The sequence below is a fragment of the Falco rusticolus genome, chromosome 3 (assembly GCF_015220075.1).
Source record: "Falco rusticolus isolate bFalRus1 chromosome 3, bFalRus1.pri, whole genome shotgun sequence".
NCBI lineage: Eukaryota > Metazoa > Chordata > Aves > Falconiformes > Falconidae > Falco > Falco rusticolus.
Genome location: NC_051189.1, coordinates 10,660,085 through 10,677,830, shown reverse-complemented (window position 1 = coordinate 10,677,830; position 17,746 = coordinate 10,660,085). Strand labels below are relative to the sequence as shown.

General features: G+C 37.1%; 1 protein-coding gene across 1 annotated transcript in view; it reads right to left on the bottom strand.

Annotated features, from left to right (window-relative positions):
- Positions 1-5,768: 5,768 nt before the first annotated feature.
- Positions 5,769-17,746, bottom strand: part of MARCHF11 (membrane associated ring-CH-type finger 11) — a 36,175-nt gene continuing 24,197 nt past the window's right edge. The window contains exons 3-4 of the mRNA XM_037382214.1: positions 13,374-13,566; positions 5,769-6,250 (exon numbers count right to left, since the gene is read on the bottom strand). Coding sequence (XP_037238111.1) covers positions 5,928-6,250; positions 13,374-13,566 — 516 coding nt within the window. The 3' untranslated portion in view covers positions 5,769-5,927. The remainder of the gene's footprint in view (positions 6,251-13,373; positions 13,567-17,746) is intronic.

Genomic DNA, 17,746 nt, shown 5'->3' with positions numbered 1-17,746 from the left:
TAATGGAGCCATGAATCTGACAGATAATAACAAACTATTTTCAAATTTAGTCCACTGGAAATCTTTAGTTCTCTTTAAAACCCCTGTTAAGGTTTCAGAGGGAGAAGTATGCTTCTTAGCATAATAGCACCTGCTTGTATTTTCCTGTGCTGCTGTACATGGATTTGAGGTAGATTTCAATATTGGTCATCATTCCATGAATATGTCCTTTACAGAATAGAGATGCCTGGAGAAGAGGAGGCTCAGGGAGGCCTTATTGCTCTCTACAGCTCCCTGAAAGGAGGTTGTAGGCAGGCAGGGGTGACATAAGGATTACTTATTTTAAAAAATAAAAAGAGAGGGAAAAAAATGTAAATATCCATAGTGACAAAAAAAGGAAGAATTTGAAAAACAGAGGATGTTGGTTAGATTCTTACAAACAATTAACAAAATATGGCCTTGGGAGAAGGAATAGACACCATAAATGTGTCAAGCTGGAATACAAGAAGATAAGCTCAAGGAGAACCAAATGGTTAATGAGACTAAACAAAAAATTATTTGAACTATTTATGAACTATCCTAATTAACATAATAAAAGATCCACCCTCTAGCAAAGAAATCTCTTCATTAAAAAAGCACCCTCCCCACAGAACATGCATGGTGAAAAAAAAAAGACCACTGGTACCTTTAAACGGAGACAAGGCTTGTAAGAACCAATGAGAATTAATTGTGGCCAAATGTAATTGTAAACAATTGCTCAAAGTGTATAAAAAGTTTTACTATGTGTTAAGAGGTGTGCTAGCTTTGTGGATTTACCAACTAGCACCCATCTCTGCGCAGACATGCAATAAACAAGTATCTCAACTATTACATGTGGATCAGCTCTTGCAGACCAGGTGAAGAACCCAGATTTGGGATGAGAGATGTAGGTCTCTTCTCCCACGTAACAGGTGACAGGACAAGAGGAAATGGCCTCAAGTTACATCAGGGGAGGTTTAGATTGGATATTAGGAAAATTTTCTTCACAGAAAGGGTGGTCAGGCATTGGAACAGGCTGCCCAGGGAGGTGGTAGAATCACCATCCCTGGAGGTGTTTAAAAAAGTACACATGTGGTGTTTAGGGACATGGTTCAGTCATGGACTTGGCAGTCCTGGGTTAACCATTGGACCTGATGATCTCAAAGGTCTTTTCCAACCTATATGATTCCATGATTCTATGACAACATGGGGACCTACAGTCTTGTTGGCTTTACTTTGGTCTCTGCAGAAATCATGGAGCAAGTTCTCTTGGAGACCGTTTCCAGAAGAGGAATATTGCTGGGAACAGTGAGCTTGACTCTATTGAGAGTAAATCATACCTATCCCACCTGGTTGCCATCTGTATTTGAAGGACTGTATTTGTGGTTGAAGGGAGAGCAGTGGATGTCATTTACCTCAGTCCCGGTATAAGGCATTCCACACTGTCTGCCACAACAGCTTTCTTTCAAAGTCAGGACACTGAGATCTAAATAGTTGGACAATTCAATTGTAAAAAGGTTGGTTGGATGGTTGGATCCAGAAGTTGGTGATTAATGGGACCTACAATGTCTATAGGCCAGTAACAAGTGGAGTAACGCAGGGGTCTGTGCTGGGCCCTGTCCCATTCAACGTCTTTATCAGTGACCTGGAGATGACAGACAGTTCTGGTCTGAAGTTTGCAGATGATTCCAGGTTGCAGGGACACACAGTCAGGTCAGGGCTGCCATTCAGAGGGACTTAGCCAGCCTGGGGGAGAGGCCAGCAGGAACCTCATGACATTTATCAAGGACAGATACCAAGTGCTGCCCCTGCTCAGGAAGCTCTGGCGCAAGGACATCGGCTGGCTGGTCCCTGCCCGGCTGGGAGCAGCTCTGCGGAAAGGGACCTGGGGGCCTTGGCAGGCACAAGCTGGGCACGAGCCAGCAGTGTCCCTGGCTGCAGGGATGGCCAACAGCACCCTGGACAGCCCAGTAGAGGAAAGACATGAAATAACTGGCCCAAGTTTGTCAGAAGGCCCCCAAGCTGGCTGAGGGCCAGAGCACTTGTCCTGTGAGGGGACACTGAGGGATCAAGTCATGTTCAGCCTGGAGCAGAGATGGCTTCAGGGGAGGCCTATCAGGACCTGCAAAGGTGTTCTGAAGAAGACAGAGCCATCCACTTCACAGTGGGGCATTACGGGAGAATGAGAGACAAAGGGCGTAAGCTGGAACAAGAGAAGATGTAGGACAGAAGGAAATAATTTTTCACTCTGGGGTCAGTCAAGAACTGGGGCTGGCTGCCCAGGGTGGCTGTGCAATTTCCATCCTCACAGAATTTTAAGACCTGATTGCTTAAGCCCTGAGCAACCTGGTCTGACCTCAGAGCTGACTCTGGAGCCTGGACTAGATGTCCTCCCACAGATCCTTCCAGCTTGAATTGTTGTCTGTGATTCATTCTATGAATATTTTAAAACTACCTTGAACTTCCAGCTAAATTTATTTGTGATCTATTTGTATCCTTGAGTTCTTGTGCTTCTTAGGCTTGTTCTTTGCCTAAAATAAATTTTATTCTGCAATATATTAACTGAGAACAAGGCATGCTCTTCTAATTTCCTCATGTGAAATACAGTCACTACTCCTTTTTCATCCTGACATCCCCTCTCTGCACCTGTTCTGATTTGAATTCATCTATCTTGCATGTAGCTGATCAAAGTACTGCAGAACTGCACAAATCCAAACACAAGGTCATTGAAGAAATACTCATATACTGCACTAGGCACTCTTGCTACTGAAAACATTCTCCAGGAAAATACAGCCATAGATTTCATTTTCTTTTTTACAGCTGCACCCTGCCCGTGCTAATCCTGTCACTGTTGATCATTTCCTGATCTTGCTTTCTACATACAGAAACATGTAAATGCAGACACATGCAAAACTATTGGGCCATAGAAATGATTAATGATAAACCAATTCAACTATAAAAAAGGCTTTTCTGATATTTGCCCTAAGCATTTTTCTCACTACCGATTTTCATTACTCTGAACGGGACCATTTTTTTTCCCTCAAAAGCTGCTAAGTGTTCTAGACCCCTGTGTCTTTCACATATTTGTACATAGAGATCTTGTCCTCTCTTAAATTACATATATTGATCTTTTCTGGTGAGTCATTTTTTTCCAACACACTAATTATTTGGATGTGAATGAAAAAGATTTCTTTACAACAGAATGTTTTCGTATAATTCTCAATTTTCGTTTTAGGATGCTGTAAAAAGACCACAGAAACACTCTTTAAATCCCAGAGATCACAAGTATCTAAAAGGCATGAAGCATAACCTTTTAATGATATTGATCACAGAACGGTTTATTCTCCTTGTGTTTCAAGTGCTTTTTGAGATACTAACTCTGATCTCAATTTAGTCATGTGGAGTTGTGGTCATTCTGGGAAAGAAGGCTTCATTTAAGTAGTAATTAAGAACAATTAATTCCCAGTAATACAGCCGGTTTCCCCAGTCACAGTTTCTCTCATGTGTTTCTCCACACATTCCTCCTTTAAGGCAATCTAGAAGTGAATTCTCATAATTTCTCAATGAGATTGCTTGTCCTATATTGGTAATTTGCTGTGCAGGAGATAAACTGGTAAACTGGCTTTTTTTTTTTTTTTTTTGGAGACAGTATTTTGTTGTTCATGGCTTATGTACCTGCTTTTCACATTAATTGTTTAAAGAGCAGAAAGTCATCTGTAGATTTAGTAAGTGTAAATTTGAGCTTGTGAGACTGCAATGCAGAACGCTGGGCCCTGTGTAGAGTTCATTGGCTAAATGTTTATGAATATATAAAGAGCTCTTAGCACCAATGCTTAAATTATTTCTCTCATTTCCAAGTATAGTTACAGAAGCCTCCCGTGTCTGGTGTTGGCATGTGAGCCTTGTATAAAGAGAAGGCATGCCCTGATTCCAGCACCAGCCTGTTGACCCCTGAGAGGGAATTTTCTAGCCACAGCACTCCAGCTACTGCACAAAATAACTCTGAAATATTTCAGCCATTGGTTGCAACTTATTTTGAAACAGAAAAACTAATTGCATATGGGGTGCAGGTGCCCAGGCAGGTGGAGGCAGGAGCTGCAGGGGCAGCCTTTCTGTGCCAGACACAGCTGCTCCCGAGCAGTTTTCCTTGTGACTCTGGAGAGATGCTGGTATAGCAAGTATTTCCTTGTAGCCTCTGGAGGGAGCATGGTGGAGCAGGTATCTCCTGCAGCCCAAGGAGAGGACCATGCTGCAGGTGATATCCAAACGGCAGCCCCTGGAGGACCCCACACCACCGCAGGTGGACATGCCCTGAAGGAACTGTGGCCCATAGAGAGCCTACGCTGGAGCAGGTTTATTCTGAAGGACTGCAGCCCACGGGAAGGCCCCATGCTGGAGCAGGGAAAAGTGTGAGGAGGAAGGAGTGGCAGACAAGAGTTGATATGGACTGGCCACAGTCTCCTTTCTCCACCCTCCTGCACTGCCTGGGGGGAGGAGGCGGAGGAGCTGGGAGTGAAGGGGTGAAGCTGAGCCTAGGAAGAACGAGTGGGGTGGGGTGGAAGGAAGGTGTTTTAGGCTTTGTCTTTGTTTCTTACCATCCAACTCTATTTTAATTGGCAATAAATTAATCTTCCCCGTGTTGTCTCTTTTGCTCATGACAGTAATTGGTAAGTGATGCCTTTGTCTTTGTCTCAAACCACAAGCTTTTTCATCTTATTTTCTCCCTCTGTCCTGTTTAGGGGGGGGGTGTGGGGAGCAGCTGGTGAGGGCCTGAACAGCCAGCCAAGGTCATCCTATCACAAACTGTTTTATGTAAGCTGGTGCTCTCAGAGTCATTTTAGTCTTACTTTTTCATCTTGATCTTCAACAGACTTAATAATTAACTTGGAAATTATTTCCATTTCCATTTGATTAAATTATATTAGAATTTTTGCCACAAGAGAAAAACAGAGAAGCAAACTTCATAGCATTGATTAGCTATCATGATGAAGATGAATATTGGCCCATTTTTAATATCATGATTCATTACCTGGCAAAATTAAGGCTCTGCACTATTTCTACTTCAGTTTCCATTAGGATGACTTATTACTCTAGAAGTTGTAATGTACATTTCTTCTTTAAAGAAAAAAAAAAAAAAAAAGGCATGTCAATGTCCTATAGTTAGAATGGTACTAGAAGTTCACAGGCTGCTAAATTCAGCACCGCTGCTCAGGAGGTAATGTCACCTCTGTGCACAAGCTCAGCACCAGCACTCTGCAGAACTCAGAGACTCGAGAGGAAGTGCAAGACTTCTCCTGCCTGTGTCACAGTTGTGTCTGACATCTTGCATGTCCATGTGGGAGAGCTAAAGGAAAAGTTCGCATCCTCCCTTAGGTTTTGTAGAACACCCACTGGACTTTCTGCTCAAAGGCAAGGGACAATATATCCCTTACTTGCTTTCATACACCTGAACTGAGCTACAAACAACAACAAAATAAAGCCAGAAAAGGAAGAATACTTGACTTGTGTCAACATTATGTTTCGTTTTGGAAGAAGGTTGTTCAGTTTAATCCTCATGAAAGTGGGAAAAATAAAAGTAGTGGATTAAAGCCAGAGTTTAAGAAAATACATTTAAATATAATTTTTTACTTAAAAAATTAGTTTCCTTATCATTCAGAGACCTAAGAGTTAAACTATACTGCATACACATCAGGTACAAATCAACAAAAGATCTAATAAACCCGACTATATAAAAACCAAGAGACTTTTTTTTTTTTCCAGAAAAATGTATTTGTGTTTAAGTTGATCATATAAAAAGCATTAAATTTTAGAAAAATGTGTATATGTTTTTTCAAGTGTTAATGGTTTCACCATTCATTGTAACTACATTCCAAAGTCCTGTAACATCAGGGCACATTATCCTTATCTGTGTAGCACAGTGAGCATAATCTTTACACTGAGGTCACTCTCATCACTACTTCCCCAGAGCCGTTATCCTCTGATGAATCTTCCTGAGGTCTCATGCGGTTGAACAGATGTAACAATACGTAGCCACACTGAAATCTTGGTGAAGTTAACTGTGTTGGATGAACTAAACTTCTGTTTCTAAATGCAGTCAGTGGTAACCACAATGTCCTTCCTGCTGAGGATTCTCCTCGACTGCTCTCTTCTATGTCTGTGGCTTTATCGTAATTTAATACATCCCAGTGTAGATTCACAGCCCTCCAGCGCTTAAACACTCGATAAACAGATGCACCTTCATGTACTATCAATCCTGAAATTTAGAAAAAAACAAAAAAAGTTTGTACAAAACGTCGATGGGTTTTGAATGCAAATAGAGATGTAACACATTGTAATGAATATGGCAATTGCCACAGCCTACTAAATTAACCTGTAAATCTGATAATTCAAATAAATTGTACATATGCAGTGTAACTGGTTATTCATGTGTTTAAGATTGGGAGGCAGAGGAAATAAAACTGTTCTGAATGAAAGCTCAACATAACTAATACTAGAATAATCTGAGCATGCAGAACTAAATAAAGTATTTAGAGTTAAGTAAACCAATATAAAAGAACCTTACTGGCAGATTTGTAAATTGACCGTTTACACTAGTGTTATCCTTCTTGGTAAGTACTACTTATTTACTGAGATTTGTACTGGTTTCAGTAGATCTTTAAGTAGGTTAGACCTTCTGTAATGAACAGGATGGTCCTAAATTTGTTTAAGAGTGTCATGTAGAATTCAGTACAGACACAAACAAATCTAACTGTTTTCACATTCTTAGTAAAACATAGGAGCACAAAAGATTTATGAAAACCTGAAACAGCTGTAAGTATAATGACTTTCCTGTCTTGCTTCAGTAGAGCAAGAAGAAATTAAATGTTCTTATTAACTATGACGAGCATGGCAAGGATGATAGGCTTTCTTTTTCTCTTCAAAATTCAGTAGAAAAACATTGAGAAATATCTTTTTTGTTGAGACTCAGGAAATTTTTAAAAGGTCCTTCAAGGAAAATACAGATTATTTGAAGTCCTCAACAGCCCAATCTGCTTATGAACTTCCATGTAGCTAATACGTACGCTTATTGTATGCATTCAAGAAATTTATTTACTTGAATGAAACTCATTTTTTTGTATGTATGTATATGTGTGCATTTATTTATACACGCACTCTTTATGTGTAAGTATTTAAAATATGGATTTAGTAGGGAGGCACATAGGGCTTCAGCCTTCTTATTAGGTTTATCCTCAACCAGCCTGGTAACTTACACAGTTCTGATCAATGTCACATGTTTTCTCTGACTCCCTACTTTGGGAGGAGAGCAATCTGCCTAGACAAAAACAATTATAATATTTTTGTCCAGTGTGTGTCTTGCCTAAAATTTTCCTGTATATGGCCACTGCTATAATAGATCTGTGGTGTCACAGGATATAGTTCTTTATCCCAAGAGATTGCGTATCACATGTTCCTACACAACAGAATTGTCATTTAAGTGTTTGAGGTCTCTTAGCGTGGTTAACTGATACCAGAAAGGAGACATTCACAGATGGCACAAGCAGAAAAGATGATAAAAACATTTGTATGAACAGGAAACTTCAGATTCAAGTGCAATGACTCGCAGACAGCAATGTCTGCCCTGAACACATTTTTAAAGATCATTACACTAAAAGATAGAGAAACTATCTAAGATTGCTTTCAGAAGGACTTGATAGCAAATGTAGCATCTCTGTAAGGCTTTCAAGTTGCCTAGATTTCATGGAAGTATCCAATACAGCAAAACGAACCCAATATAAACTTAATTAAATGTTAAATTTTCTAAATGTATTTTGTATCAGCATAGCATCTCAGTGCAAAATTTTCTTGATTTCAAGATGTCTATCTTCATCTTCTCAGATATACATAAAGCAACCTGTCCTAAAAATTCAGCAGCCATGTTAATACATAAATGCACCTTCAAGACTAGATATATTGTCTTAAAAAGGATAAATGTGTTTGATCATGTACAGAATCCACAAACCAAATATGCCATGGTTTTATTGCTGTGACAAAGATCCTCCCCCCTCCCTCCCTCCCCCCCCCCCTTTTTTTTCTGTTGGATTTCCTATAGAAAGATAATGGAGATGAACATCATTTCCCCTGGATTATGGTATTCTTTGGCTCAATTTCCCTTAAGACTGTGATGAAGCAAAATTGAGAGAACCTATTTACCCTCATGTAAAGATTTTTGATATCTGCCTGCACCCCATTAGAACCTGAACAACATATTTCAGAATAGAGAAGGAAGCAGCTGAGAATGGATCATTAAGGTACATGATGTATATTTAAACAGTCAAAAGTATCCTCCCAAAATTATGACAGAAAAAGTCATAGGATGACTTCTTTTTGAGAGCTCTTTTTTACTGTTTTTGAGCTTTCAGGATTTACTGGAGTAATGTTTTCAAAAATTTTTCAACAGTGTCTATGAAGAGAAGTTTTCTTTAAAATAGAAACTATTAGTCATAGACACTCTAAAGGAGCTACCTACCAAACAAAGGATCAAATATTGCAAAGCTTGAAATAAAGTTGTCAGATTTGGCAATGCTGAAGGAGAAAAAGAGTACTTTCATAACTCCTCCCATAAAAAGCTTTATTTTCCATCTGATAAAACTACAGATTGAAAAAGACCTATGTAGAAGAGGCAAAAGAATTCCAATAGCTCTTGTCTCTTTGAAAGACATTCTCCAGAGGGCAGGAGAAAAAAACTCTCTCAGCACCAACAGTTTCAAGACCAAAAAGAAGAGGAAATCTAGGTAAGTTTTAAATGATGGAGATTTTCCAGGTCTGGAGAAGTTCTGATGCTCCAAATATAAGTAGTTAGTCACTAAAATGAAGCTGTAAGAAAATGGCAAAGAATCTCCTTTTTTCTTAAGAGTTTCACAGCAATGAATGAGCATATGAGAGAGAAATAAAGGATAAATCCATGAATAATACTGACTTGTTCCAAACACCATGATTTCAACAGCACAGAGGACATAGCTTCACAGTCCTAGGGAAAAAAAAAATTCCTTTTTTGACCCAGATGATCCCACGCTGAAGTGTTAGAATTCACTACTGTGAGCCATTCTGATGTTCTGTCTAGTTAATATCTACAAGGAACAGAGTTTTGGGATGATGGACCTGGCAAAATGTCCTAAGGCTCTGCGGATTTATTTTATTTACTGTTAAGATATAGGGACTGTAGTGGGACCCAGACAATAGGATTATGGAGAGATCATAGTTTTCTTTTATTGCCAAATACTGAGATTCTTTCACTCTATCCAAAGGATTTCTTACCCTTAGTCATAAGATCATTTGAAATTTTTCATACTGAAATGTCTTTGCAAGCAGAAAACTTGTCCTAGCTCATTCAGGTGTGGTGGTATTAGGTTCCAATGTTTTCTTATTTATCACAGTAATCTTACTTATAATCATTTTGGAATGTCCTCCCAGAAACATCACAAACTTTCACCAGGGAATTAAAAGACCCTTTTCAGAAACAGACTTCGCCACTGGACAAAATGCTATGTCTAATACTATTCTAGGGCCCACAGATATTACAAAATGCAACAAAATGCTCAAAGCATTAAAGTGAAATATCTCCACTCTAAAATAGCAATACAACTCTTTCTAGTCTATTTAGAATTAGTTCTAATGTGAAGAAAAAAAAAAAAAAAGACTTTCTGAGTAGGGAGGTATAAGTGCAGCTAGATGTGTTCATTCTAAGCAGCTTCAGCCTGTACATTTTTACAACTAAGGAGTTACATGAATGTTGCTAGGCATCGAGTTCCTTGGCAGGGAAGAAAAAGCCTTTCAGAGGGCTATTCACACCTCACGTTGGCTCCTATCTCTTACTCCGCTGCCACAGTACCACTGGCACCACTCATGTTTCTAGTGCAACGTTACAACTGCTTTTCACGCTCTAAAGGAGCTGTACTATTGCTCTGGGATTGCAAGTAAGCTGTTAGTATTTGTTGAAGCTTTTGTTCCTATTAGAACCATTTTAACTAAATAAGTGCACAATCATAGTAGTTATCATTATATTCCAGTGAAAATAGATAAAGTAGTATGACTTTGCTGTTATGAGAAATAATTGCTAGGTCTACAAAGCAGGATGGCAAAGGCTTGGTTTACTGTCCTTCGGTGGCTACATAAGGGTTTTATATTGTTAATTGATTTCATGTTAACTCATGAACTCTCTCCCTCTGGTAACACCTACATGGATGGCCTGATCCTAGCACTATCACTGCAATAGCTCTGGGTTCCACAGGCAGTAGTTCTACTTATTTAAAATGTTCCAGGTTTGCCTTAGGAAAACTTCTCTCAGCAAGTTTCAAAGAGAACAGCTTTACGCCCAGCTTAGAAGCAGGAAAGTACAAACTAGTGACTTGTAGGGTTGAAACTAACACTGATAAGTAAAAACTATTGTGTTAGGCAGTATTATGGAAAAATTTAGAGTGAAACAAGAAGAATGGATACCAATAGAATATGTACACTGGAATGAACAGAACATTATATTGGTGATCTGTAATCTTTGGGATATTTCTTTTGGTGAAAAGTAAAACAAGACCAAGAATTAAAATACAAGTCACATGTAACTTACTTGATAAGAAAGTGGGTGGTATGTTACGTGTGATATATAAATCAATCATTGGGAAAACAACATAATATATGCAAGTTTCAGAGACATCATGCAATGTCAGTACCTTTAGCCACACTGCTTTTAAAAATAATGACAAAAAACATTTCGGAAAGTACAGATATTTACACTTCACAAATAAATATTCATAATGCTTATGCAAAGCCATAAGGAGGCATAACTGAAGGCGATTCGAATAAGTTTTGGTTATTTGGTTAAGCTACCACCAGTAACTCAAGCACTTGTCTTGAACTATGTGCTGCACAGGAAAACCCATATGCCTACATCAATTTTTCATGGAAATAGAGATTCCAGTGGGAATACAGGTATTCACTCACTGTGAATCCTGTTGAAAATTAAGAGAATGCCATGGATAATTAAAGACAAATGAGAAGAGAGAAGATACTAAGTGATAACTATGGCTGGCTGTAAGCATTACAAGCTTTATGATATAAGAGATTGCATATAATATATAACGGTAAAATCATATGTTAATGCCTTTGGGAAGGCATCAGCATAATGGACAGTGCTGAGTTTTTTAGAAAAAAATTTGTAAGTAATAATTACATCCATCTATTAGAGAACTTCATTTGAATGTTTTAAATTAAAACTATCAATCTAAAATCACTTTATGATGAAAGAAAAAGATAAAATTTAATAAAGTTGAATATATTAATAAATATTCTCAAGAGTTACAGGAACTGCTGGTATTATAAACTTACAGAATGCAAATTACTTGAAATTATATGCAGAGTAAGTGGGCTAGATGAATCTGGACAATCAAAAATTTACGATTACCAAACCTTCTTTATACAGCTTTTTGAATTTCTAGATACAGTTTAGTAAACTGTTAAGTCACATCTGCACTGAACTTTGTGATTACAAAACAGTTTCCAAATATACTTAATTATAGTCAGTTTTACATAAAATTTTTCGTGTATTATTTATGATAGGACTATAAAATACACATTTATGTAATTACAGGCAAGTCAGTTTATCTTGTAGGTGAAGGCAGCTGCACATCTACTTTGCTTCTGCATGGTGCCAGTGAGGCTAGAAGCTCCAGAGCCATGAGAGGTACAAGTTAGTTCAGTAGTTTCCAGTCCAGGGGTGGCTTGAGACTGGCTGGTTTGAAAAGCAGCTACAGAACTGCATGTACTAACCTACTGAAGACTCGCCTTCCAATAGTTTACTTCTTTAGATAAATACACTAATATTTCTGATCACCCATAGCCATTCTCTACTGATCTTGAGATTAATTTGGTTTAGAGGTTTTAAGTCAAACACATGAAAAGAAATGGAAATAGTTTGAATAACTGCTTATACCAACTAGTTGATGCACAGAAAAGTAATTTTTTTACAGTTGCAAACTTTGTGAAAAGAACAGAATTCTGTATAAATTAAATATTTAGAATGCCTGAAGCACATTTTTTCTTCATTCAGTGTTTTTTTAAACAAAAGCAAAAACCTCAATATTGAGTGTTAAGCTGAAAAAAGTGGCGTTCAGGAATCAGCATGTAAGAGGACATGTAGCTGAGCCCTTTTTTTGTTTAAAAGCTGAGCACTTGTCATGAGTATTAGAGACCTAATTTCTGTTCATTTTTTTGTCTGAGAAGATTTGGGTTCACAGAAGAAAGCCTGTGTTCTCAAATATCCCAGAGTGGACTTCTTTCAGAAAAATAAACAGAACTGCTGATCCAGCTGAAATATAAATACTTTTACAGTAATGAGATGGCTTGAACAAAAGATGATATGGCTCTATGATCAAAGCAAAAGCCTTGATATTAGGAATCACTCTGTTTCTTTGCACCTTATTGAGTAAATTTCAGCACTGTCCTTCTGAATTCCCATATTTGAGACTGGGATAACATCAACATTGATCACTTAGAAATCTCAAAACAAATACCAGATAGCATTTGACTTCTGGATTTTCTTGGAATTGCAATTCTAAGAATGTGGTTTAATGTTTACTGCAATTATTAAACTTTTTGTGCAAATAAACAGCTATTATAACAATCAATTCAAGATTGTTTCATCAAATACGAAATTGATTTCTATTTACATCTGGGTCTAGTATATTTTCAGCAATTTCAAAACTGGTCAAAATAGCTTTGCAGTAAAATGTGTTTTCTTTTATAAGATTTCAGCTAGAGTTAAATGACTTGAGAATTTTTAATAGTAAAGTAAGTTACTATAGTTAGCACTATTAGAGTGTTTCGTAACTGTTTATGACGTACAAAGCGCTCATGCCTGTCTTCTCCATTCTTCTCTACTAGTAGCACAGTGACCTATATAAGTCTGTGCAACTCAATTTTGGATATGTAGTTTGAAGACATCGTCAAGGGTTTCTTCTGTGCTTCATGATGGTACAACCTAATGCAAAGTAGCATCAGTAAAAGATTTGACATGTAATTTTACTGATTATTTTAATAATGTCTTTTTCATCTGTTTAACTTCCTGAATTTTGCTAGCCATCTGTTTTTTCAAGAAATTGAAATTGATTCTGTTCTCACCACTAAGATCTCAGAGAGACACTTTGATTAATCTGAGAGTAAAGCTTCTTTGGTTCTTTTCTCTTTGCAGTATTTGTAACACTGTGAAAAGCAGTATTTGCCAAAGGTATCAGCTGAGAACAAATCTGTAAAGAACTGGAGTGATCAATTAGAGTGACCAATTAGAAAAATAGATATAGTCACAGTCTTAAACCACAGTCTGTGCTGTTTAAAGATTTTGAGCTTACCTATGCATACTAGATCCATAAAACCATACATTCCATAGCAGATTTGAAAAAGGATGTCCTTTCTTTGCCATACTGCATAAGGGCTGAAGGCTGACCATAGAAGCCAAGTCACACTTGCTACTAAGAACAGAGATCCTAGGATTACAGCAACCATCTGCACTTTCTCAACCAGTGTTATAGTAATGCTTTGCCACTAAAAGAGAAACAAAGTTGCATAAGATAAAAATGTTATTGTCTGCGATTGTACATTCAACTCCACTTTTTTCCTGAAATCAGAAATTATTTTAATATTTATACATCATAGGTCTTTACTAATATCCTTGATACTGACATTTTATATAACTTTTTTCCTATTTTGTTTTTATTTAAAGTGAAACTAACAGTTGCTTCCCCATCCCCTCCAGTGTCATTATCATCACCATCTAGCTGTGAACTTCACAAGAGTTAATAGCTTCATTTCTGTTTTGAATACATAGGCAAAAAAAAGATTTAGTCTTAGGAACCGTACTCAGCCTTTCATATTCATGGGCTAATGAACAGAATCAAAAAAATGTTGGGAAGACAATCTTAAGCATGTTTTAAGTTAGTGTGACAAGTTGAAAGTGACAACTTTCCTTTCCATCGCACCCCCCTAAAGTTTGAAGCCATTTTCCATTTTCCTGCTGCTCATCAGAGGAGTTCCAGACATACCAAAGGAGTTAGCTTTCTCTGCATAAACCACTGTTAACAGTACCAAAAGACACCTAGTGTGGAAGCAACCTGAAGATTCAGGGAGATAGGTAGCATGAATATTTCTTTTCAGTGCACCCCAGTTACGCCCGCCTTTCCAGGGAAGGCTTTATCCTCCATATTTAACATGACTCAGATTTATGGTGTGACAAGATTTAAATATAAAAGATTATGCTTACTGAATTCTGTCAAGATAAGAATAGAAATAAAATTCTCTTAAAACAGTCACAAAAGCAAAACACAACTTAGGGAAAGAAGCATTCTAGATTACCTTTAACATATATGGTCTTTCTTGGCCATAATTGTCTAAATTAGCTTGGCAGATTCCCCGCTTTAGCCCCAGCACCTATTCCAGGCCTAGTATGCAGACTTTGTAGATTGTCATCTTTCCTGTTCCTAATTTTGAACATACCTACACACTTCTACAGTTGCAATAGCAAGCAGGTGGAGAAAGCTACTGTAGTAAGGGCTTTATTACCTCTTCTCCCGTCTGGCAATAATTTTTCCTTTTTCCTGTTTATGAAAGCCTTCTCTTTTTACCAGCAGTTGGGTACCCAGTACTGTATGATCAAAAGATGATAGAATAATTCAGGTTGCAAAGGGCTGTGGGAGGGTTTTAGTTCCACTTGCTGCTCCAAATGGGGTTAATGATGAGATCAGATCAGGTTTGCTCAGGGCTGCATTCGGTAACACCTTGAAAACCTACAAGCATTGAGACTACTCAGCATCTTCGGGCAGCCTGTTCTACTTCCTGACTGCCCTCAGGTCAAAAAATGTTTTCCTTAAAGATTATTTTTTCCTATATCCAGTCTGATCCTCTTTTGTTCCAAGCTTACACACCCTTTCTTCCATCAATAACCACTGTGAAGAGCCTGGGTGAGCAATGAGGTCCTCTGCCTCTTTCTTCTTTCAGCTTTCCCATTAACTTTTCTACTGTTGCCTCATTTGAGATCTGGTACTGCATGCCCTCTCTTGTGGCAGCCTTCTGAAGATAACAGTACAAAAAGATAGCTGTATAACAATCTGTAAACTGTAAAAAAATATTGAAATACTATCCTTTTATAATGAACTTATTAAACTCCTGCTGGCTATTTCATAGAATTTTAGAGTTTGGAATAGGGCTATTCATATTGACTTATACCTTTTTTTATGGTAAATCAACTATGGATACTCATTTGCTTTGAATTGTTTTTTATAAGATCAAGGAAGATCACTAACAAGTGATGCATGGTGGAATGGTGTGAGCTTCGCATGACTCAGACATTACTTGTACACAGAATTTAAATGTCAAGACTGAAATTCATAGAATTCTCTTTAGACTCTATAGAGCTATGTTCAACAAAATCATTTTTCATTTCTCAGCTGAAGACACATAGTGTGACTTGGCAGAAAACTGTCAAAAATACTATTGGTTACGTATCTCTTTCTATCTTCTTTCAGTATCAGTGTGAGACAGACCTTTCATACATTTTTTTAGAATGCTTGAAATCAAAATACATTTAGATGAAATAAAGTTTTAACTGTCACAAAATATTAAACTGTTGAATTCATGGAAGAAGCTGGCAATAAATTGAAAAGACTGTTATACCACTGAAATAAAAAAAAAAGAGCTTTCACAGTGCAACTTCAGCAATGCAGAAGTTCCTAAACTCACTTCAGCTTATTTTGATTTTCTTTTTCTTTTTCTTTTTTTTTTTTTTTTTTTTACATTTAGATTGCTCATAATTATTCTGCAAAGATAGTACTGAACAAAAGGAAAAGTAGTCTGAAAATTTGGGATAAGTAATGTAATATCCAGTCTAGATCTAAAGCCCATCCCTTATCCTGGTGTTGTCTGACATCCAATTTCCATTCCTGTCTCCCACTCCAAACCTGAATCAACCACTCCTACCACCTTTTTCCATCTCATGAAGGCTTTTTTTTTAATTTCCCAAACTTTCTTTCTAGAAAAGCTTGACCTTGAAAAGTCCTAAGAAACGTAGATATGATCCTCACCTCTTCCTAGCATTTTCTCAAGAATCTATTCTAGTTATTTTCCTATTCTCCTGATCAGATGAATTGTCTGTCAAGAATGAAAGCAATTGAATCTCTCAACCTCAATAAATTCGGTAATCCCAAAGATTCAGTATATTAGCATGCTACCAGCCAGGAAGGGGAGCCACCCCAAATATTGAGAAAATGCACAAGCGTTCCCACAGGTTGTAGTTCCTAACACCTTTACCTTTAAAAAGCAAAGAACAGCTACGAATCAAGACAAACAAAACAAAAAAAAATTAAAAAATAAAACAACCAAGAACCCCAGGTTGGCTATTTTCTTCTATTACTCATCCACTTTGGCCTTGTGGTATTCACTGGCTTTCTTCTACAACAGAAACTATATTCCCCCACCCTCCTCAATATGCACTTCACAACAAGGCTTGTGGAGAGGAACTGGTGTTGTGGTCACAATGTTTTCTTCTACCTGAAGTCTTACCCACAACATAGTTAACATGTGTGCGTATACACTCCGAGAGGCACCCAGGAGCAGGATACTCTTTTCCTGAGCAAGATTCTTTTTATAGGATCAAAAGCCAGTTAAATTTTATTTCATTTCCCATAATCATTTACCTTATTGTATGCCCTGTTACATGTTGTTAAAATCATTTCACCTTTTAATGTCAAATTAACAGCTTACAATAGAGGTCACAAAAAATAATGTAGTAAAAATAATTCAGTGATAGTTAATGTTAAAAATTGCATTTAGAATTTAACAGACTGAATTATTTAACATTCTGAATCGAATGTTCTCATTATTAGTGTGTCGTAATTTAAAGCCATTATTTGCACAGAAGTGTTTCTCATTTTCTTCATATAACTTGTCTCACAACTCTTAACTGCTCATCATTATAAATTATATTGTGACTTTATAATCTTTGTCATTTGCTGACTATACATTCCATAATCGGTAACAGCTATTCTAGCTAAGTATTTTGCCAAGTTAGAAAAGATCTGTACAGCCTTTTAGTGTCAGCTTCTGTAAAGTACATGGCCATAGAATATAAATATTATAAGAAAGATTATAATTTTTGCTTAAAAACTAGAAATGGAAAGAAAATGTTAAATATTTTTTTATCTAGATAACTATAATATTACCATAAGTAATTTTTTCAATGAAAGATTCATTAAAACAATACTCATTTAAATGTCTATGAAATAGGATCCTACTTCATATTCCTTCCCAACATATCTGCAGTGTTATGATGTACTATGCCATCTCTGTTCCCCATGAGAAGAACACATTTTACTTTAATATACAATGATGATGAAATCTTCCTTTGAAAATGGTGCATTCATAAATAAAAAATAATTAATGCTTCTGATTTTAATGCAATATGGCCTGTCCCTTGAAAACTTCCTACACTTTTACTTCTACTGACACTTCATTATGTTTGGCTCTTTTAATCTTTTATTTACCACTGGTCTTCCTTTCATTAACCATTTAAGAGTCTATACATTAATGGTACACTATAGTTCTAATGCTGACTCCAGAAACATTGCTCCTCTTCTCTTCTAAGGGCTCTATCAAGCAGAAATACTGCATAATTTCTTATTTTTTGAGGTTGAGACTTCCAGAAGTTGAAAGAAACACATTGCTTTGATGGACT